At 41.5% G+C, this 24,479-nt stretch overlaps 1 protein-coding gene across 1 annotated transcript; it reads left to right on the top strand.

The window, feature by feature from the left end:
* The first annotated feature begins 376 nt into the window (after positions 1–376).
* KLHL23 (kelch like family member 23) lies at positions 377–17,180 on the top strand. The gene is made up of 4 exons (XM_081095324.1): positions 377–561; positions 828–2,042; positions 7,911–8,063; positions 14,857–17,180. The coding sequence occupies exons 2-4, from the start codon at positions 830–832 to the stop codon at positions 15,165–15,167; spliced, it is 1,677 nt and encodes a 558-aa protein (XP_080951450.1). The 5' UTR covers positions 377–561; positions 828–829; the 3' UTR covers positions 15,168–17,180.
* Positions 17,181–24,479: the final 7,299 nt, after the last annotated feature.

The raw sequence follows: 24,479 nt of genomic DNA, 5'->3' as shown, positions 1-24,479 counted from the left end.
GCCCGCGGGCGGACCGAGAGCGGGGCGAGCGCGGGAGGGCGAGGCCGCGCCGCCTCCGGAGCCCGCGGCGGAGGCGCGGAGACAATGGCCGCGCGGGCGCCGGGCCGGCTGAGCGCGGGGCCGCCCGCCGCGCCGTCCCACACCTGCGGGGCGTCCGGGGCCGAGGGACCTGGGCACCCGGCCCGACGGGCGGCGGGCGGCGCCCTGGGAGTCCCCGCGCCGGGCCCGGGGCGGGGCGGGGCGCGGGCGGGAAGCGGGCCCGGGCGCGGGGGCGCGGAAACCCCTGGCACCGCGGGGAGGGGCGCGCCGCTCTCCTTTCTCGCCTTCCTCCCTCCGGAGAGGCACAGGGCTCCCCTTTTCCAGGACCTCGGGTCCCATTACCTCTCGATCATCCCCCGCTTGGCATCTCGAAGCGGCCTGAAAGCGAAAACGGTTGAATGGGGGTCGAACCGAGGCCGGCCCCTCTCGGTTGAATGGGGTGACCCCTCGGGCACTTTGTTTGCCAAGAGCGGGATGTCTCTCAGACGCTTGCTCGGGACAGATGGAGACGGTGTAATTGGGGTAGGAAATAATTTTTTTTCTAGAAAGGACTATTGAAAAATCCGGGGGCTTCATTTCAGGCTCCGAGCTACCCTGAATTTAAATTGACCATCATCCAAATTACGAAATAGTCCATCCACTTTTTGCATTAAGAATGTTGAACTTAGTCTAGTTTTGGATTTTATTTGGCGCTAAGCAGTCATTCTAATGATTGGAATGTTTAGTATTGATTAATTGAGGTAATATGCACAATTGAAAGCACGTTTATTGTTTTATATTTATTGCAGCCATGGCTCTGAAAGGACAAGAAGATTATATTTACCTTTTTAAGGACTCAGCGCATCCAGTGGATTTTCTGGATGCATTCAAAACATTTTACTTGGATGGATTATTTACTGATATCACCCTTCAATGTCCGTCAGGCATAATCTTCCATTGTCACCGAGCTGTTTTAGCTGCTTGCAGCAATTATTTTAAGGCAATGTTCACAGCTGACATGAAAGAAAAATTTAAAAATAAAATAAAAATCTTTGGCATCCACCATGATATTTTGGAAGGTCTTGTAAATTATGCATACACTTCTCAAATTGAAATAACGAAAAGAAATGTTCAAAGCCTGCTTGAAGCAGCAGATCTGCTGCAGTTCCTCTCAGTAAAGAAAGCTTGTGAGCAGTTTTTGGTAAGGCATCTGGATATTGATAACTGTATTGGAATGCACTCCTTTGCAGAATTTCACGTATGTCCAGAACTAGAGAAGGAATCTCAGAGAATTCTGTGTTCAAGGTTTAAGGAAGTATGGCAACAAGAAGAATTTCTGGAAGTCAGCTTTGAAAAGTTGCTTTTTATCTTGTCCAGAAAGAATCTCAGTGTTTGGAAAGAAGAAGCCATCATAGAGCCAGTTATTAAGTGGACTGCTTACGATGTAGGAAATCGAATTGACTTCCTGTATAATCTACTAAGCTATATCAACATAGATATAGATCCAATGTATTTCAAAACAGCTTTAGGCCTTCAAAGAAGCTGCCTACTAACAGAAAATAAGATACGGTCTCTGATATACAATGCTTTGAACCCCATGCATAAAGAGCTTTCCAAGAGGTCCACAGCCACAATGTATATCATTGGAGGCTATTACTGGCATCCTTTATCAGAGGTCCACATATGGGATCCTTTGACAAATGTGTGGATTCAGGGAGCAGAAATACCAGATTATACTAGGGAGAGCTATGGTGTTACATGTTTGGGACCCAACATTTATGTAACTGGGGGTTACAGGACAGATAACATAGAAGCTCTTGACACAGTGTGGATCTATAACAGTGAAAGTGATGAATGGACGGAAGGTTTGCCAATGCTCAATGCCAGGTACTACCACTGTGCAGTCACCTTGGGTGGCTGTGTCTATGCTTTAGGCGGTTACAGGAAAGGGGCTCCAGCAGAAGAGGCCGAGTTCTATGATCCATTAAAAGAGAAATGGATTCCCATTGCAAACATGATTAAAGGTAAGTGCAGATTATGCTTATTCTGTATTTTTTTAGGTGTATAAGGTTAGGCCAACAGTCTTGCTTCTCTTGCAAATAACTTGAAAAAGAATTTACTTGGAATGCTACCTAGGAACTAGAGTGGATTATACAAATAATGTGCAGAATGTTCCAAGTAAAATCATAGTATAGCAGTCCCCAGCTTGTCTGAGATTTATGTGTTTAGAATACTCAGGCTAGAAAAGACATTTTTATATTAGAAACCAGTATAATTCATTCTTCTGACTCTACAACCTATTTTGAGATCTATTTTTTATTTTCTTATTTTTAAATATATATTTTTTGATTTCTGAGAGTAAGGGAGAGAGAGAGAGAGAGAGAGAGAGAGAGAGAGAGAGAGAGAGAGAGAGAGAGAGAGAAGAGAGAAACATCAGTGATGAGAGAGAATCCTTGATCAGCTGCCTCCTGCTCACCCCATACTGGGGATCCAGCCGGCAATGAGGGCATCTGCCCTGACTGGGAATGGACCTTTCGATACACGGGACAATGCTCAACACACTAAGCCACACCAGCCAGGGTGATCTTTCATTAAAACCTTGAAAGTTTTGGCCGCTGAGGGTATAACAAATTACATTCTCTCAAAAACTAGATATAGGCTCTGCTTTTTTTTTTTTAGTTGAATTTATTGGGGTGACATTGGTTCACAAAACCATACAGGTTTCAAGTGTACACCTCAACAAAACATCGTCTGCACGTGGCATTGTGGTCCCATCACCCAAGCAAAGTCTCTTTCTGTCGCCATTCTCCCCCTCTTTGCCCACCTCCACTTACTCCCCACTGCCCTTTTCCTCTGGCAGTCACCACAGTTATCTGTATTTATGTGTTATATAGGTATGTTATGGTTTGTTTGTTTGATTTTTGCTTGATTCCCTCACCTTCTTTCACAAAATTAAAGTCCCCCCCCCCAAAAAAAAGCTCTCTCCCCTCTGACAGCTGTTAATCTGTTTCATATATCCATGCATCTGTTTCTTTTTTGTTCCTCGGTTTATTTTGTTCATTAGATTCCACATATTAGTGAGATCATATGGTATTTTTTTAAAATATATTTTATTGATTTTTTTACAGACAGGAAGGGAGAGGGATAGAGAATTAGAAACATCGATGAGAGAGAAACATCGATCAGCTGCCTCCTGCACACTCCCTACTGGGGATGTGCCCGCAACCAAGGTACATGCCCTTGACCGGAATCGAACCTGGGACCCTTGAGTCTGCAGGCTGAGGCTCTATCCACTGAGCCAAACTTGTTAGGGCGAGATCATATGGTATTTATCTTTCTTTGACTGGCTTATTTCACTTAGCATTATAATCTCCAGGTTCATTCATGCTGTCACAAAAGGTAAGGTGTTCTTTCTTTTTTTTGTATGGCCTAGTAGTATTCCATTGTGCAAATGTACCACAGCTTTTGGACACTTGGGCTGTTTCCAGATCTTGGCTATTGTAAACAATGCTGTTATGAACACAGAGCTGCATATAGTCTCTCGAATTAGTGTTTCAGGTTTCTTTGGATATATTCCTAGAAGTGGGATCACTGGGTCAAAAGGCAGATCCACTTTTAATTCTTTGAGGAAACTCCCTACGGTTTTCCACAGTGGCTGTGCCAGTCTGCATCCCCACTAACAGTGCACAAGGCTTCCCTTTTCTCCACATCCTCGCCAGCACTTCTTTGTTGAGCCTCTGCATTTTTGATTCAAGTCTTGTCTCATAGTGTTAAAGAGAGAGGCAGGCCCTAGCTGTTTGGTACTAGATTAGCCTTGCTCTCCTTCCCTCCCCCCGGAAAAAAGTTACACTGGAATCTTAATTACATTTATTTTTTTGGTGCTGGGGAGTTGCACTAAAACAATTGGTGGTTGGTTACCAAATTTGTGTCATTTTATTCCAAATGTTTCTTCCCAGGCCTTTCTGTTTCTTTTTTAACACTGGCGAGGGTGTGGAAATCTGACTTGGCGTGGGAATCTGACCTGGTATGATCCTTGGATGACAAGCAGGAAGCCTGAGAGGCAAAATAGCCTTGTGATCGGGCACACTGCTTCTGAAATGGAACTGCCCGAGTCCAGATCCCAACTTTCCACTCATTTGCTGGCGAGCTTCGGCAAATGGCCGTCTGTACAATGGGGGTGACATTACTTAGTTTAGAGTTTTGAGAGGACTAAATGAACTTATGCCTGGGAAGCACTTACCAGCATTAGGCATTGTACTCAGGAACGTCATTATAGAAGAACATGACAGCTGTGATGGGGCGGAAGTATTTTTCATCTTAAATCCTGACCACTCTCCTTCATGCCCAACGGTGCAGAAATGGTTGGTAGGGTGGGAAAATGTGGCTTAAAGCCCGCTGCTATTGCTGCTCTGATTTTTGACTCTAGCTGAGCATGACCCCCACTTAACAGATTTTCAGTCCCCTCTCCATGGTGATTCCAAAGGTCCTGTCCGACTCCTCTTTTACAAAAGAAATCAGGGCACTGCAAATATTTTAGCAGTTATTGTAAACCTAGATACATTCCTGCCTCTGTTTCTTTTCTTCTTTAAAAAAGTGGTTTTGTTGCCTTAGCCAGTTTGGCTCAGTGGATAGGGTGTCAGCCTGTGGACTGAAGGGTCCCAGGGCCAAGGGCATGTACCTCGGGTGCAGGCTCCAGGGCGAGTGCAGGAGGCAACCAACCGATGTTGCTCTCACATTGATATTTCTCTCTGTCTTTCCCTCTCTCTTTCCCTCTCTCTAAAAATCAATGGAAAAATACCGTCGGGTGAGGATTAAAAAAAAAAAAAAAAAAAGATGTTGAAAAACAAATATATAAATAATAAAATAATTTTAAAAATAAAAAAATGTTGCCGAAACCGGTTTGGCTCAGTGGATGGAGCGTCGGCCTGCGGACTGAGGGGTCCCAGGTTCGATTCTGGTCAGGGGCATGTGCCTGGGTTGCGGGCACATACCCAGTAGGGAGTGTGCAGGAGGCAGCTGATCGATGTTTCTCTCTCATCGATGTTTCTAACTCTCTATCTCTCTCCCTTCCTCTCTGTAAGAAATCAATAAAATATATTTAAAAAAATAAAAATAAAAATAAATGAAAATATGTTTTTGTTGATTTCAGAGAGAGGAAGGGAGAGGGAGAGAGGGATACAAACAACAATGTTGAGAAAGAACCATTGATCGACTGCCCCCCATTGGGGATCGAACCTGCAACCCCGGGCATGTGCCCTGATGGGAATTGAACGTCCTGGTTCATAGGCCGGTGCTCAGCCATTGAGCCACACCTGTTTGGCTGCCTCTGCTTCTTAATGATGTTTCGGTGATTTTTTTTTTTTTAAGTTTCAGTGATTTTGTAGTTTACATTATATTGCTTTGAGGGCAGAAACCTATGACTTTACTGAAATTTTGTTAAAACTTTTGAAGCAACGCTTGCTGAAAATAAAATGCTGCAATGGTGTATCCACCATGAAAGAAAGCTGAATGTGTTCTTGATAGCTTAAGAGGAATGGGAGGCCCTCATAAGCAAAAGTCCTCCCTCACCTACCAGCTGGGTTTGAAATGTCAAAGTTTTATGCTTTTACCTTGAAGGTTTGATTCCTGATTATACCTCATCATCCCAGGGAAGGGTAACACTTTGTCAGTTATGTGCAGTTTTGGCTAGTTCTGATGCTCAGACTCATCCTGAACTTTTAGTTTCCCGTTCTTATGTAGAAAGGAGAACATTTTCCCCCAGCTTGTTTTATTTTGTAGTCTCGAAGTGAACTAGCTTCTTTCCCTGGGAATGAGACCTTAAATTGGGTAGAGTTAAATTTCAAATTAATTTCCTTTTTTGGTTGAGGGAGGAACAGAGAAGAAATAAATAGATGGCTTTTTAGGAACTCGTAACTTTTCTTACCCCTCTCATCATAACTGCCCTGCTTATAAACTCACTTTTGGCCCAGCTGGAGTGGCTCAGTGGTTGAACATCAACCCAGGAATCAAGAGGTCATTAGTTCTATTCCCGGTCAGGGAACATACTGGGTTGCAGGCTCCATCCCCATTGGGAGTGGGGATGGAGGTGGGGGCGGGTGGGGGGGCTGGGGGGTGGGGGGGCGGGGGGAGGAGTACAGGAGGCAGCTGATCAATGAGGTTTTCTTTCTCATTGATGTTTTTATCTCTTGATCCTTCTCCCTCTCTCTCTAAAAATCAATAAAAACATATTAAAGAAAGAAACTCAGTTTTGTTTTGCAGTAGAAATGTACAAGGAGCCTGAACTGCACCCAACATGCAATATCCGAAAATAAAAGTTGGTTGAAAGATTAAGCTGACATTTTGACTAAAATGAGCTTCATCATCATTCTTTCTCTCTTCTTGTTCCCCTGTCGAAACCATTTTCTCTTTCTCGTTTTTCTGTGGCATCAGCGTTTCCCGGTTTTCTGAGCTAGGGACCTCAGAATCCGTCTTGTCTTCAACTCAATCAGTCATCAAGGCCCTTCTGTTTTACCTGTGTCTCTTGCCGCTGTGCGCCTTCCTCTATACCAGCGGTTCTCAACCTGTGGGTCGCGATCCCTTTGGGGGTCGAACGACCCTTTCACAGGGGTCGCCTAAGACCATCGGAAAACACATATATAATTACATATTGTTTTTATGATTAATCACTGTGCTTTAATTATGTTCAATTTGTAACAATGAAATTGGGGGTCACCACAACATGAGGAACTGTATTAAAGGGTCGCGGCATTAGGAAGGTTGAGAACCACTGCTCTATACCAAGACTGCTTCTAACTCAGGCCCTCAACACTTTGCACCTGGACCAATTCTATCCTTCTGTGCTGTAGTCCCTCCTTCCCTTTGTTTAAAAACTTTAAAAATCCTGTTGAATCGCCTTCGCTGGTTTGGCAGAGTGGATAGAGCTTGCAGACCAAAGGGTCCCGGGTTCGATTCTGGTCCTTGGTTCCAGGCTTCTCCCCAGCCTGGGCCCTGGTCAGGGTTCATGCAGGAGGCAACCAATTGATGTGTTTCCCTCACATCGATGATTTTCTCTGTCTTTCCCTCTCTCTTCTGCTCTCCCTAAAAAAGTCAATGGAAAAATATCCTCGGGTGAGGATTAACAACAACAACAAAATCCTGTTGAATCAAGTGCAAATTTTTAAATTGGGCATCAGGATTCTTTGCCACGTGGCTCCAACTTACTCTGCCAGGTTTAATTGCCACAAGTCAACCCCAGGTGTGTCACCGTCCCTTCCAGGGTGGCAGAATCAAAACAACTACTTGAATTGTCCAGTAAGTAAGCCTTTGCACTTGCCTTGACCTCACTTCAGTGGCTTCCTCTCACCTCTGCCTGCCAAAGTCCTACCTACTAAGGCCCAAGTCAAATGTTGCCACCTCCTGCCATGATTTCCCTAGTCAAAAGTAATGTCTGTTTGTTTTGCACATCCACAGTAGTAGGTCTGTACCCTGTGTTCTAGTTGTGTAAATGTCTCATCCTCTTTTAAAAGAGTATAAGGAGCCTTTCTTTTTATGTTTTAAAAATATTTCTATTGATTTCAGAGAGGAATGGATAGGGAGAGGGAGATAGAAATGTCAACGATGAGAGAGAATTTTTGATCGGCTGCCTCCTGCGCGCCCCACACTAGGGATTGAGCCTGCAACCCAGGCATGTGCCCTGACCAGAAATCGAACCGTGAACCCCTGGTTTATAGGTCGACGCTCCACCATTGAGACACGCTATCAGGGCAGGAGCCTTTCTTTTTCATTCTTCTATCCCTCAGAGCACCTAGGACAGTGCCTTATATCTACTATCCATAATAACAAAGACAGTACAATATTCATTGCAAAGCAGAATGAAAGATCAATCTGAGGATGTGATTTTAATTAACACACAGGTGTGGGGAATGCTACTGCCTGTGTCTTACATGAAGTTATCTACGTCATTGGTGGACACTGTGGCTACAGAGGGAGCTGCACCTATGACAAGGTCCAGAGCTACAATTCGGATATCAATGAATGGAGCCTCATCACTTCTGGTCCCCATCCAGGTAACAAAATGCTGTCTGAATAGTGCATGTCGTGATACAGCCTATCAGTGTGAGAGATGGCTAAAAATGGGCTGGAAATAGGAAAATGCTAAGTTTACTGTAGACTACACATGGGTTTAATTAAAAGGCTCAAAATATTCATGTGTCCATGTAACAATAATCACAATTTAGATTATTCAGATTAGATCATGTCTACAGATACTTCCCCTCATGTCATTACACAACATACATTTTAAACCTCTGTGATTAAAAGTAGTTTCTTTAAAAAAATTTTTCAGGCCTAGCTGGTTTGGCTCAGTGGATAGAGCATCGGCCTACGGACTGAAGGGTCCCGGGTTTGATTCCGAACAAGGGCACATGCCTAGGTTGCGGGCTCGATCCCCAGTAGGGGGTGTGCAGGAGGCAGCCAATCAATGATTCTCATCATTGATGTTTCTGTCTCTCTCTCCCTCTCACTTCCTCTCTGAAATCAATAAAAGTGTATTAAAGAAACATTTTTTTCACTTAGATTCTTTTTTGTCTTATGTGCTTTTTTTCATTTACATGCATTTTACAAAACATAACTTTTATAGACAGATAAAAGGCACTAGTCTATCAAATATTGGGAAGGGTACCGAGTGATTCGGTTCAGCAGGAGATGTTTTCTTTTAGAAGCATACTCTTTCTGGGTTTCAATAACTGTTAAGCACTCCCTCCTACCACGTGTAGAGCCTTATGTTGGCCTTACTTTAACAATCATAAAGGGGACATGTCTGCCCACAAGGAATGGCCTGCTTTCTTTGGTGTCTTTTGTTCTTTGACTTGTATCTTTGAACTTGGGGAAAGCATAAGCTATGTCCTGTTACAGTTATGCCTTATGTTTAAGTTTCTCATTAGGAAAGATTTATATCACCAAATCACCATACTACTTTGAGTCATTTTGCATATAGCATCAGGCTTCCATGTGGGTTACTGGGGAGCGTAACTGAAATTCACAAGCTGGAACCCTCTGAGAGTAATAGTAACAGCTAACCTTGAGCACTTCTCATAGGCCAGGTATTAACTAAACACTTTGCATGTAATATTACCTTAAATTCTAACCACAACCCTGTTAGTAGGTATTGTTTACCTGTTACATATTTGGAAATGGAGGCTTAGAAAGGATAGGTACCTTTGCCAAGGACACACAGTTTGGAAGTGATAGATGAGGCTTCAGTTCAGACAAATTGCATAACCTGTGCTGTAACTACTAAGCAGGCTGCCTCTCCTTAAGGGAGCAGGCTCTCCTGCTTTTGACCAGTGCAGCTACTAATACCCACAGGTCACATATGTCATCTCACAATTCAGGTAGAGCACACCTGGATCAGGGGCTGCATCTCCGTATGTCATGGGCTTTGCATAAGAAGACACTTCAGCCTCAGGCTGTCCTGGCTCTGAAGACGTCATGGAATGGAGAGACTGTTTCCTAGTAGCCCATATGTACTATCGCAGACTCCCACCACTTTCCATATGACCAATGAAGTTATAATGAAAAATAATATTAACAGCTCATATTGATTAATAGCTAACATTTATTCAGTAAGAATGTGCCAGGAACTAACTATTCCAATAGTTTTACATGTGTTCATCCACGTAAACCCTACCGCAATCTTGTGAGCTAGATGCTATTATTATCTCTATTTTCTAAGGCACACAGTAAATAAATTGCCCAAGGTCAGCCAGCTAGTGCTCGTTAGAGGTGAGGTTTTAATCCAGGCAATCCGCCTGGGAACACCATGCTCTTCACAACTACACTGTTATCTCATTTGATCCTCCCGTTAACCTTATGAGTTAGCTATTACTCTGATTTAGCTTTACAAAGAAAATCCAATATATGAAAAGTCAGATTAACAAACTAGAGGATAGTTATTTACATTATAAATAATATGTATTTCATAAAGGAGTTCTTTGAAAAATAAATATCCCATAGCATGTTCTAATTACATATAACTTGTTCACTGCTTGAAAAAGTCTAGAAGTCAGTGAGACTTAAGCCAAGGTGTGAAAAGCCATGACAAATTGAAAAATCAATTAGAAATAAATATTAAATTACAGTATAAATCAGGGGGAACTTATAATCCAATTTTTTAAAAATTTATTTTATTGATTATTTTTTTTACAGAGAGGAAGGGAGAGGGATAGAGAGCTAGAAACATCAATGAGAGAGAAACATCGATCAGCTGCCTCCTGCACACTCCTTATTGGGGATGTGTCTGCAACCAAGGTACATGCCCTTGACCAGAATCGAACCTGGGACCCTTCAGTCCACAGGCCGACGCTCTATCCACTGAGCCAAACCGGTCAGGGCTATAATCCAATTTTTAAAGTTTTGATTTTCATTAGACTTTTCCCTGAAGTAATGTAAGAAACAAAGTTATCAAATTAGCACTCTGCATGGGATATTCTGTTTGGCTCTTACAGTGTTTAAAATATTTTTGAACTGGCTTGTTACCAATATTTAAAATTCAGGAGATTTCAAATAAAAACCATGATTTCTGGTCTTAGAAAACTTGGCAGGTCTGGCTCATATTCCTTCCTGACAGCAATCACTGTGGCCAAGTAGTGGCTGTTGCCTTTAGATGATGTCAGTAGTATCTCCCATTCTCCTCACATCACAGAACTACGGCCCGTGCTGTTGTTTTTACCCCTAGCCTGCTTCATTCTGCTAGTCTGTTATCTCCTTAGCCCTTAGAGCAGCGGTTCTCAACCTGTGGGTCGCGACCCCTTTGGCGGTCGAACGACCCTTTCACAGGGGTCGCCTAAGACCATCCTGCATATCAGATATTTACATTACGATTCATAACAGTAGCAACATTACAGTTATGATGTAGCAACGAAAATAATTTTATGGTTGGGTCACAACATGAGGATCTGTATTTAAAGGGCCAGAAGGTTGAGAACCACTGCCTTAGAGGCATTTGGATCTACATCGTCTAAATTATAGCAAGGTCTGCTTCTTTTTTTCTTTCTAAATATATTTTTATTGTTGATAGTATTACAGGTATCTCCCATTTCCCTCCCCTTTACCCTCCTCCTCCCTGGCCCTACCCACCCTCCCATGTACAAGGTATGCTTCTTAGCATTTTAGGAGCACCTCCTGAAGAATGTCTTATATCTATAAGTCTACCTTATAGATATATAGCTTAGACTACTATTATTTTTAGAACATAATATAATCATGATCTTTTAATTTTTAACGTTTTTTAAAAATTGATTTTGAGAGAGAGAGGATAAGATAAGGAGAGAGAGATAGAAACATCGATGTGAGAGCTAAACATCGATTGACTGCCTCAAGCCCAGGCATGTGACCTGACCGGGAATCGAACATAATATTTTTTGAGACCTTACTTGGGGAAAGATATCATTCCAGTTATTATGTAAGATACAAAGATAATTAAAGGATAGTCTCTACTACCAAAGGAACTCAGAATCTGTTAGCAAATGTACATTCATAATGGGAATACAAGACAATCTTACAACTACCTGCTATTGAAATTGAGGGGAGAGAGAGCTCGAGTCTAATTAAGGGGAATCTAGAAGCTTCAGGAGTAGCTTGTTATGATTTAGGCCTTAAAGAATGGCTGCAATTAAGGAAGGTAGTTTTTGAGGAAGGTTTTCTGGCAGAAAATTAGCCAGTGAAGGAAGGCAGAAGGGAAAGTTCCAGGTTTATTTCAGTTTCTGGAGTAGATATATATGAATGAGATGTAAGAGGGTAGAATGAGAGACTGGATGAGAAAGTTCAGTTGAGGAGTGTACCATGGAGGGCTTTGGATGGCTCTCGATTCCTGGAGAGACTGGTGCTGCAGAGCATACAAGCCTCATCTAAGGCAACAACCACTCCTTGGCCACAGTGATTGCTGTCAGGAAGAAATATGAGCCAGGAAAATTTAAAAATGGAGAACTGTCAGAGGTGTCAGAGCAAGAGAATGGGGTGTGATCCATTCTAGTTTTAAGAAGAGAGCTCCTTTTAGAATAGATTGGGAGAAAGACGGCAGTGAGATCTACTAAAACTATTGGTAATAAACCAGGTAGGAAATGCTGAAAGCCTGAAGTGGTGGAGTAGAAAATGGGCAGATATGAGGAATGTTATAGATTCGACATTGATTGAATTGGTAGTGATTGCTGTTTTGACTGATTAGATGCAGGAAATGAGGGAGAGAAAGTAGTTGACAGTCATTCCAAGGTCTCTGGCTGGTTGACTGGGAGGTTGGGGAGGATTGAAGGAAGAGCCAATAGGAAGGGAGAAGTGGAGAGATAATGAGCTCAGTTTTATAGCTGAATGTGAAAAATGAGTTGGATAACCAGAGGAGCTGTCTAGAAAGCAATAGGAATTGCGGTTCTGCAACTCAGGAGGAAGAATGCAGCTAAATATAGATCTGGGAGTTGTTTACTTGGAGGTGATGGCTATGGGTGTGGGGATGAATGAGATGTCATGGCAGGTGGGACCAACAGTACAGCTATGGGCAGAACCTTGAGAAATAGCATTAGTTAAGGGTTGAGTTGAGGAAGAAGAGAGCATGAAGAACAGTGAAGCAGCTGTAAGAGATAAAGGAGAAAAAGCGGTGGATGGCTGTGTCGTGTGGGAAGAGAGCTCTCTCCTGGCTCTCCAGAGTGACAGCTTAGCTCTTGGTTCTTACTTTCCAATGGGATAAGGAAGTTATGTTACATAAGCTGTCTAGGTCTCTTTAGTCAGAAGAGTGATTGCTATCTTGACTGATTAGATACAGGAAATGAGGGAGAGAAAGGAGCTGACAGTCACTCCAGGGTCAACGTCAAATCTATAACATTCCTCACATCTGCTTAGGAAAAAAAAAATTTGAAATCATTTCAATGAGTATTTCATACATGAAAATATTGTGGTTGTCTCTGAATCCTGCATGGGTTTTTTCACTTCACTCATGTAATACCTAATGCAGACTGCCATGCATTTGTAGTAAATATTTGTGTGTAAACTCAGAGCCGTGACAAATGGCACTATTCCCATGCTTGGTTTGAAACTGTTCATTTATTCATTTGTCTAACAGATATTTGCTGAGTGCTTTCTATATGCTACTTTCAGTGCTGGGAGCACAATAAATAAGATTCAGCCCCGGGCCTCAGTTACTTCATAGAGTGACCAACAAGAAACAAGGCAGTTACAGCTGAAGAAGAAAGAGTTTCCATCAATGTAATAGAACTTTATTTTGTATTTGGGTAATGGGAAAAATTATCAGGAATCACTGTATTTTATTTTTAATCTTCACCCAAGGATATTTTTTCCATTGGTTTTGAGAGAAAGTGGAAGAGAGAGGGCTCAGGTCAGGGAGGTGCCTGTTACTGAGGTACATGCCCTTGACCATTGTCAAAACCGGTACCCTTTGGTCCAAAGGCTGACTATCTACTGAGCCAAACCAGCTAGGGCAGGAACCACTTTATTTTAAATATACTTATTGCTATAGGAAGATTGAGATATCTTTCTTTTCTTTTTTAAATATATTTTTATTGATTTCAGAGAGGCAGGGAGAGGGAGAGAGAGACAGAGACATCAATGATGAGAGAGACTCATTGATTGGCTGCCCCCTGCATGCCGCACATGGGATGGAGCCCGAAACCCAATCATGTGCCCTGACCAGGAATTGAACTGTGACCTCCTGGTTCATAGGTCAATGCTCAACCACTGAGCCATGCCAGCTAGGCAAGATAACTCTCTTAATATACAAACCACAAATAGAGGGTTTTTGGGTAAACTTTGAATAATTTAAGAAAAGCCTCGTGAACTCATTGTTGAATCACATCAACTCATAAAATTTTTGTGTCATCATGAATTTTCACAATAACCATTTGATGGAATGATTCATATCCTCCTATATAATAAAAGGCTAATATGCAAATTGTCCTCTCAGGACTTTGACCAGGAGACCTGGAGTTCAGTCACTCGCTACGATGTGCGCTGACCACCAGGGGGCGGTGCAAAACATGATGGGGCACTGAGGGATCGAGGGAAGGGGGAGGCAGGGAGGCGGGGAACCTGATTGACCCTGATTGCTGGTCAGGCCTAGGGACCCTACCCGTGCACGAATTTTGTGCACTGGGTCTCTAGTAATTTATATAAACAATGTTTCACAAATATTTTAAGCAACTAAATCCAATAAAAATTCTACGTGTATATAACTGGAAAGGAACAAGTGGGTTTTTCAGAGGTGGGAGAATTCTTATTTTCTTGTCAGAAACTTGACAGCAACAGAATGTGGACTCAAAGCAAAAATGCCCATCTTCTGAGTCTTCTCTAGCCTTTAAAACCTAGATAGCAAGAACTTAACTGATAAGAATTTGTCTTCCATTCTTAATGGGGAAATCACATTTTTGATCTCACATTGTCTCTTTCTGAAGAGGGGCTTATAAAGCTTTTCTTTCACAAAATCACAGGAGGGCATATTTAGGCACAGAAGGTAAAGGGTACAATTTATTCATTGATCCAACAAACACTTATTGGGTCCATACACTTGCCATTCTCCAACTGGAAATGGAGCAGACAGCAGGGAGACAGGAAACAAGTCACACACCAGATCATGAAAAGTGCTATGGAGAGAATTAAAACAGGGTAATGTGGTAGAGAGCATGGCAGGTGAAAGGGAATGGATCTTATGGCCCAGTGTTGTGGTAGTGTGTGCTGGAGTCAAAATGTCACGACTATTCTATGTTTGTATGCATAATTATAAAGGATCGTTACATCACCACCCTAAGGTATCTCTTTTGTTTGTTATCCTACTAAAATTTGCTTTTTTCTTTTTAATAGAATATGGACTGTGTTCAGTTCCATTTGAAAGTAAGCTCTATCTAGTTGGTGGACAAACTACAATCACGGAATGCTATGACCCTGAACAAAATGAGTGGAGAGAGATAGCTCCCATGATGGAAAGAAGGATGGAGTGTGGTGCTGTCATCATGAATGGATGTATCTATGTCACTGGGGGATATTCCTATTCAAAGGGAACATATCTTCAGAGCATTGAAAAGTATGATCCAGACCTTAATAAGTGGGAAATCGTGGGTAATCTTCCAAGTGCCATGAGGTCCCACGGATGCGTTTGTGTGTATAATGTCTGATTGGATTTGTAGAAATGACCGAGTAATCACTGTTTTGGGGTGTGGTAAAAAAAAAAAATGCAGAGTTTGGAGTTCCTTGTTTCTTGTTTTGGTCTGGCGCATAATAGGTAAATTTTCATTTCTAACACCTACTCTATACCTCAACCCAGTGATGAATGATCAAGAGAAATCTAATGTATGTTTGCAATTGAAACAATGGGGTTAGCTAGCATCTATAATCTCTGATTTTTGAAGGTGGTATGGAATATTGGACACTTGGTAAAAGGTGAAATGCCTTTGTAGTAAATTTTTTCTCCTGGTAGCATGAACACTGGGTGCAGGACAGAATCATTCTTTGGAATGAAATGTCTCTTATGACCCTCTAATGTAATTGACAGTGTACATTAAGGTTCTATTTAGTTAGTAGGGAATTTGAAATTTAAGGAGGGAATCTTCTCTACCTCTGCAAAATCAACACTTTAAAAAAATTGTTTTTATCACCTTTAGAATTATTTAGAATGTGGTCTTACTTTAAATCTAGGTTTTTTTCCTTTGTTGTGTGTATAATTCATTGTTATTCTTTATTTACTGATTAACATATATATAAGATACTGTGCAAAAGATAATTACTGTTGAGAGTTTACAAACTAAATGTAAAAAAATGGCATATCTGAAAAATTGCAAAGAAAATAGTCAAACATTTGCTGATGGTAAGAACTGTTTTTAATATTCAGCTTTGATATAAATCACTAGGTTAGGTATCTTTCTTTTAAGCATGTTAGAAAATCCTCTTTATTCTTAAGTATAGACACGTCTGCATATAAAATTGAATTTTAGAGCAGAAAGCATGCAGAACAGTTGTGATATAGTAGAAAATACCTTGATGAGAAGTTTGCATCCATTTCCCAGCTCTGCCACTAACTAGAACCTCTCCTCAATTAGAGGTTCCCAGCCCATGCACACAGGCACTTTTGGTCATACGTGTGCCTAGATGTGGATCCTCATAACCCTTGGGGCAGCCATAAGTGGCCTGGGTGGCTGGAATTTCTGGGCCAGCAACATCTTTGTCCATTTTCTATAACTGTCCCTGTGTGCTATAACTTGAGAAAAGTTGGGAAACGTTGCTTTAGTTAACTCATCTAAACTTCTAGTAATCTGTTTAGACCATCTATCCACACCCTTCATTTTTTTTAAAAAGAGACAGTTATTTTTAACTTTAAATACAGAAGTTTAAAATTACTTAACACTTCTTTTTTTTTTAATTTTAGAAAGAAACTGTGTAAATGCATTTACTTTAGATGGCATTTAAATAGATATAATGCCCTGGCCGGTTTGGCTCGGTGGATAGAGCGTTGGCCTGCGGACTGAAGGGTCCCAGGTTTGATTCTGGTCAAGGGCACATGCCCAGGTTGCAGGCTCAATCCCCAGTGGGGGGCATGCAGGAGGCAGCTGATCAATGATTCTCTCTCATCATTGATGTTTCTATCTCTCTCTCCCTCTCCCATCCTCTCTGAAATCAATAAAGAAATATATTTAATAAATAAAATAAATAGATTCAACCCTTTTGGATTGCAACCTGGTACTACATAGAAAGAGCCATGAAATTGACCATATCTTTGCCCTTAAATTCTACTCCTAAAAAATAATGTAAAAACAAAACAAACCAAAAAAAGGCAAATGCATGAAGATGTTTATGTCTGTATTACTTATAATAGCAAAAAATTGGAAATAATCTACATATTAAAGAAGAAAATGGGCTAATAAAAACAGTGAAATGTTATACTGCTATTAAAATAATGATTTGGAAGACTGTAGAAATATGGACGTGTCTGTAAAATAATAAGTAAAGTAAGCACAATGTAAAATAGTATGAACCCTTTGATTGTGATTTTGTAAAATCTTTATGCATGTGGAAGGTAATTTGCAAAACTGAAATTCATTGTGTTAGTGTAGGGGGATATGGAATGATTTTTAATTTATTTAAATGTCGTTCTTTAATATGACTTTGCATTTTCAATAAAAATAAATAAAGCACTATATGTGGTAAACTGCTTGAATTTGGGCCAGTTGAGTTGAAGGATAGTCTGAATTAGTGAAATAACTGAATTATAGACTCTTTCCGTCTGTAACTGAATTACAGACTATTTTATTGCTCTCAAGAACATTTAGCAGTCAATGCTGGACCAATATGTTGCCTAGTCATGCTTAGAGATCTGTTTTATGGAATAGATGCGAACAGTTTCACTCAACTTTTCCCTCCTTTTATTTATTTATTTTGAAGAACATTCTTTTTTAATAAATAATATGTTTTTTATTGATTTTAGAGGGAAAGGAAGGGAGAAGGAAAGAGAAACATCGTTAAGAGAAACATCAATTGGCTTCCTCTTGCACGCCCCCTACTGGGGATCCAGCCCACAACTGGTATATGTGCCCCCACTAAAATCTAACCAGTGACTCTCAGTGCACTGGACGATGCTCAACCAACTAAGCCACACCAGCCAGGGCTCCCCTGCTTTTAACTTGTGTAGGACCTATAAAATTCTGATTCAAGTCCAACCTCTGAGGATTTTTCCTGACTGTTTCAGCCACAGTAAACTCCCACTGTCACATGTAAAGGATACATCATTTATATATGCATAAGTCTGTCTCTTAGCTAGTTTTGAGACCTTGGATCACATCTTATTCTTCTTAGTATTCTCAAGCTCTAGCATTTCACTTGTGTAGCCAGCATATTTTTTTTGTAAGGATGACAGTATCGAGTGTTTTTACAGAAAAGGATTCAGAGGTGTTTGAAGGATATTGAAAATAGTTTGTGATCTGAGGTGTTTAATTTGCAGCTCCTATTTTCTGTAAAATTCTTTTTTGCTATTGATTTGTGCACACAAGTAAGGATTAGAAGGTAAACATTTCTGTCAGAATTATCCCAATTTCCAAATCACTGTAGTATGAACAAAAAATATTTTACTACTAGAGGCCCCTGTGCATGAAATTCTTGCACTGGGGGGCGGGGAGGTTCCCTCAGCCCAGCCTTCACCCTCTCCAATCTGGGACCCCTCGAGGGATGTCTGACTGCCCGTTTAGGCCTGCCTGCCTGATTGCCCCTAACTTCTTCTGCCAGCCAGCCTGATCACCCCCTAACCACTCCCCTGCCAGCCTGATTGAAGCCTAAATGCTCCCCTGCCAGCCCAGTCACCCCTAACTGCCCTCCCTGCTGGTCTGGTCAACCCCAACTGCCCTCCCCTGCAGGCCTGGTTGTCCCTAACTGCCCTCCACTGCTGGTCTGGTCACCCCCAACTGCCCTCCCCTGCAGGCCCGGTTGTCCCCAACTGCCCTCCCCTGCTGGCCCGGTCACCTCTAACTGCCCTCCCCTGCTGGCCTGGTCACCCCCACCTGCCCTCCCCTGCAGGCCATCTTGTGGCCACATGGAGGCAGCCATCGTGTGTGTTGGAGTGATGGTCAATTTGCATATTACCTCTTTATTATATAGGAACTGCATACGGGCTGTTGCTGTGGGAAGGCAAACTGTTTTATGAAATGATTAAAACTGTGGAGATGATTTGAAGCATGACTAAAAGGACTCTTTAAGTATCCAAATTTAAAAGTTGCTGTTTCTCACAATTCGTATTTTTAATTTTTAGCTTTAATTGAAATAAGATCAACATCTAGGGTACTAATTGCTTATAGGCACATTAGCCTTTATTTTCACACTTATGTAAATATATGCTGTGTTATGGACTGAATGCTTGTGTCCCCCAAAATTTATAGGTTGAAGTCCTTATTGCCAATGCAAAAATGTATTTGGAGATAGGGTCCATGTGGAGGTAAAGGTAAATGAGATCACACCCCAGCTGGTGTGATCTCATTTAGATAGCTAATTAAACAGCTTAAAATCAATATCCCCAAAAGCAGCTTCAGAGTGGCAGAATTTTGGTCCCTTCATCTCTATGTACTAGTTTGCAAAATAAGCAGTTATTAGCATCCTTCAAAGGCGATTTATTAGATTTCTTGGTGTTTTTTAATTATTGTGGACTCAAGCATTTACATGTACTTGGCATTTTTCAGTGTGTTGCAGCTACTCTTATTTATGCTCAGTTTACTCTATCTTGAGCCAGTGGAAATGTTATCAGAGAATTGCGTGGATTGCCCTCCTTTATTAGTAAGAGTGGGGCTCTTGAGGGTACCACTGGAGTAAGAATTTCCAGAGGCCCTCGTGGGAGGATGAGATGTGGTAGAAAGCTTTATTTGCATGGAATTACATCTCTGGGTTTCAAAAGTCCCGTTTCCCTTAAACCAGTCCTGGAAGAAGTGCACCTGGGGATTCAGCAGAGCTAAAAGCAAAGCCAGTGTCCAGCGTGTCATCCCATGGTGGAGCTGGGTCCAATGTAGCATCATGCTAGTTTCATTCCATCAGTCCATTGTGTGTGGGGTCCACACGGCTGTGGGCTGTGGACGAGTGCAGAGCATGGGAGCCCTGAAGCCAGGAGTCAGGCTCAAGGGCAAGAGAGGGAAGTCCTTTGTTTATGTATCTCCAGTTTCTCGCCCATGCAGTGGCCATACCATCCTGGCCAATGACCTGTTACCAGCTGTAACTGACTAGTACCTTCCCTATGTCACCCAGACTTTACTGGGCATGCCTATACTATTCAGCCTTCCCTTTGTTCCTTTCCTGTTAATTAATAACTGGGTTAAATACAGCCATATCAGAAGGCACTGCAGATTGTTTTTTATACTTTTTTTGCATATTTCCTGCCTCAAACCTGTGAAGAGGGCCAAAAGTTTTGCCTCTTGGGATATTGATTTTAAGCTGTTTATTAAGAAACAAAAGATTCGGAAAGAACCTTTGACCCTTCCCTTTCTGTAAGAGATTCAGATGGAAAGGCCTACTCCAGGAAGGAAATCTTAGGATGTTTGCCTCAGCCTAATTTGAAGTAAGTGCAGAAAATGAGAGGGCTTCAGGTTGGGCCTGTTACCTAGATACCCTGTGTCCCATTGCTTCTGAGTTGCCTAACAAGAATTCTCCTGCCACTTATGTTCCTCTCCTCCTCAACTACCTGAATATCACCCATTCTCACTTCTGAAATCTAATACTCCGCCTCCCCTTCTTTCTTCTTTGTCCAAAAATGTTTTTTTATACACGATGTTGCCTTTGAAATTTGTTGTCTTTGAAATTTTCATGCTTATAGGAATTCTCCATGCACATGTATTAAGCTTTGGTTTTCTCTTGTTAATCTCTGTTAATTTATTAGCCCAGCCAAAATAATTTAAAAGATGAGAAAAAAAAATATCCTTTTTAGCCCCACACCTGGAATCAGCCATTTCTCCAAGCAACTCGGATGTCTGTTAGTGAGTAATGGTATTTTAAGATCTTTATCTAAGCTCTAGGGATGTTTATTGCTATTAAATTTCAAGACTGAAATTAAAACACACAATAATAATACAAAGGTAGAAGGGTAATTAGAGTTAAAACTTTCTAAGATCCTGGAATTGTCAGGAAAGTGGTAAAAGCAACACAGGGTGTTTACCCAACTTCCTCTCTCCTAACATCTATAGCCCCTTTGCCCACAGAAAGTTTTCTGCTTCTCAAAGTCACCTATGAAAACAATTAGATTAGCACATTATAACTCATTTGCTTTATCCGTCCCCTCTCTCACAGACACATCCCAGTCTCAGAATATGCAGTTTAGGTATGAATTTTCAATACTTCTGGAATTCTTCAAAATTCCAAACAGAAAGCAAAGGAGAAAGTGGGGCTAAAACTGACAAACTACCACCTGGTGTTCCTGGGCCTCTTCCACACCAGGGTTGGCCCTGCCCCGGCATGGTCCAGGACCTTTCTCCACCTCCAGGTTCTTGACTTGTGCTGGAAAAATTTCAGTACACGAGCTTCAGTGAAAGTGAGAGTAAGTTTCTTAAAGCTTCGGACTGAGGCAAAGGAAGGACCCCTGGAGACAGGACCAGGAGGTAAGCTCGGATGAGTTGCTGCTACCACTTGCTCCCCTGGGTGCAAGTCTCATCCGACCCTTAGAGCTTAGGATAGAAGAAGCAAAGTACACAACTAAGAAAGGGGGCACGGGCCTGCTCAAGGAACAGCACACACTGGTGTCCTTTGTCCTGTGGGTTTTATCTGTTTTCTACCAGCGGGAATTTTAGGAGAAATCCCAGGGGAGGATCTCAACAGAATAGTTAGTAGATTTCTGGGTGTGTCGTTTAGTATGCTGATGTATTAAAATGAGCCTGTACGCCCGGCTCAGTTGGTTGAGCATCATCCCAGGCACCAAAAGGTCACCAGATAGATTCCCAGTTATGGCACATGCCTGGGTTTCAGCTCCATCCCCCAGAAGGGACGTGCAGGAGGCAGTTGACTGAGTTTCTCTTTCTATCTTTATCTGGGTCTCTATCATCTCTCTCTCTCTCTGTCCCCATTCCTCTCTCTCTCAAATCAATTTTAAAATAGAAATAAAAAGTTATTTGAAATAAGTTAAAAAAATAAAATTAGTGTGTAATGGAGCTTAGGGTTATTCTCTGCTTAGTTTCACCTCTATCATGGATTAGTGTGCGTATATGTGTTTTATCTTTCTCCCTTTCTAAGGTGATTTAAACCACCTGCTCCTAGGTATCTTTGGTTAGGGACGACAGTCTTCTGATTTATCAGCAGCTATTCCAGCTGATTGTTCGGTCATTTGTCTCAGTTTTCTTATTCCACTTGCCAGGGAGTTTTTCTAGTTTCTTACTAACCTGTCTTACTGGGACTTGGCTTTTTAGTCACATGGGAGAAAAGAATGTTAAGGACTTTTAGGAAATAAAAAAATAGGAAAGTTTTACAGGATTTTGTTCTCCATAATTTTTTGAAGGTCTTTGAAAGTCATAGAGCTTTTTTTTCTGCTTTTCTATACTCCAATTTCTAACATAAGGCATTTATTCTTGGGGCCCAGCCAAGTTCTCATAGGAGGACTCTTCAAGATAACATTTCCCCCTTGTCAACATCTTAGGATGTCCAATGAACACAAAAGACACATAAAACTATATTCTAGTGTTTTTAAGTAAATATAGACTCCCAAAGTTATTGATTTAAAAATATATATATTCTCTTTCTTACCTCAGCTTTTAAAAGAAGTTAAGAAGGCAAGGTGATGGAATTTATAACCTTTATCTCTTTGAACAAGAAGAAACTTCTCTAAGAAGGTGTGGGTCAGGACTTGCACACTGTTCAGAAGCCCCATTAGTCCAAGCTCACCAAAATCACAGCAAACACCTGGTTTGTGAAATGGTTGGAAAATTTAAATCAATATTGTGCCCAATTTAAATTACCATTATTCTCTTAGCTGGACACAGCTTTAGTTTTCAAGTGCATTTTGTGACTTCGTATTCCCTCGTTGCGGTTTTCATCTTGCATGTACTATTTTGAAAAGTAGTTCTAACTGGGCATCTTTCCATAGTGACATCTGTGGACCTCTGTGTGTTTATTCCATAAGTTACAAATAAGGATGTTCTTGGCCATAGCAATGGATGAGCTGAAGCTTTGAAATACTTTTTCAATGAGAAAACTCAAAGTTTTATGAGAAAACATCTGCAAAAGTATATTAAAAACCATCTGTGGAAGGAGCACAGCATCCTGACTCATAAGTCCAGGATCAGGAACTTTCTCATCAGATTCCATCCCTATCTTTCCCACTCCTTGTCGTAAAAACCAAACATTTAGAAGAATTTAATATGAGGAAAAGGAGAGCTACCCAGGCAGTTGCCCAGTGTCCTAGTCTCCTCAACTTGTAAAGCAGCTTTAGTTCTGGCCTTGGGGGAGAGTTTGCAGCCAGTTTTTTTTTTTTTAATACTTGTTTTTTTAAACATATTTTTATTGATTTCAGAGAGGAAGGAAGAGGGAGAGAGGGACAGGAACATCAACGATGAGAGAGAATAATTGATTGGCTGCCTTCTGCACACCCCCTATTGGGGATCAAGCCCGCAACCCAGGCATGGGTCCTTGACTGGAATCGAACCCGGGATCCTTCAGTCCGCAGGCTGATGCTCTATCCACTGAGCCAAATCGGCGAGGGCTGCAGCCAGTTTTTTGACTGGAGAGACACCTTGCCTTGTACTTTTTTCCTGATGAGCAGGTAAATCCCTGTTGACAATAGTAACAATATAATCCATAAGACACTGTGATCCTATCACTCTTCTGTTCAAATGTCGTGATGACACCTATAGGGGTGGGCAAAAGTAAGTTTACAGTTGTGAGTATAAGAAACGGGGTTTATTCTTTTAAGTTAATAAAGCTATTATAAATCATAACCTGCATGTCTTTCCACATGAACAACCGTAAACCTACTTTTGCCCACCCCTATATTTCATTCCGAGTTAAAATCCTTACAATAACATACATGTATGCTATCATAGACTGATGCAAAGATGGGTAGCCATATGTTCAGGTAAAAAGCTCAGTCTTGCCCAGCCGGTGTGGCTCAGTGATTGAGCATCGATCTATAAACCAAGAGGTCACAGGCTCAACTCCCAGTGAGGGCACATGCCTGGATTGCAGGCTCAATCCTCTGTAAGGGGCATGCAGTAGGCAGTGAATTGATGTTTCTCTCTCATGGATGTTTCTATTTCTCTCTCCCTCTCCCTTCCTCTCTCTCCAAAATGATAAAAATACATTAAAAAAATAAAAATATTAAAAAATAAAAGCTCAGAGTCTTGCCCTGGCCAGTGTGTTCAGTGGTTAGAGGGGCCACAGGTTCTATTGTCAGTCAAGGGCACATACCATGGTTGCAGGTTCAATCACCACTGGTTGGGGTAAAACATTTTTTTTTTTTAAGAATAGTTTATTGACTTAGAGGAAGAAGGGAGAAGAGAGAAACATTGATGTGAGAGCTTAACATCAATCAACTGCCTCCTGCATGCCCCCTACGGGGCATTGAACCTGCAACCTGGGCATGTGATCTGACTGGGAATCAAACCAGCAACCTTTTGGTGCATGGGAGGATGCCCAACCAACTGAGCCATACTGGCTAGGGCACAGTATTGTTTATTATTTCATTGTTTAATTACACCACAACGTAGTTACCTGTTCTTGTTTGGTGGACATTTAGTTAATCCCCCCCCCCCTTTTTTTTGCATTTATACATTTCTATGAATATTCTTGGGCATGTTTTTTTTGTGCACAGATGTGAAAATTTTCCTAGAATATATTATTAGGAGTGGATTTTGGGTCGTCTGCTACACACATTTTAAACTTTAGCAGATATTACCAAGTTGCTTTCTAAAATGACTGTACTGCCCTGGCCAGGTCGCTCAGTTGGTTAGAGCATCTGATACGCCAAGGTTTCTGGGTTTGATTCC

The sequence above is a fragment of the Myotis nattereri genome, assembly GCF_964212035.1.
Source record: "Myotis nattereri genome assembly, chromosome: 7".
Lineage (NCBI taxonomy): Eukaryota > Metazoa > Chordata > Mammalia > Chiroptera > Vespertilionidae > Myotis > Myotis nattereri.
The sequence above is the reverse complement of the archived record's forward strand: the minus strand, read 5'-3'. Positions and strand labels throughout refer to the sequence as shown.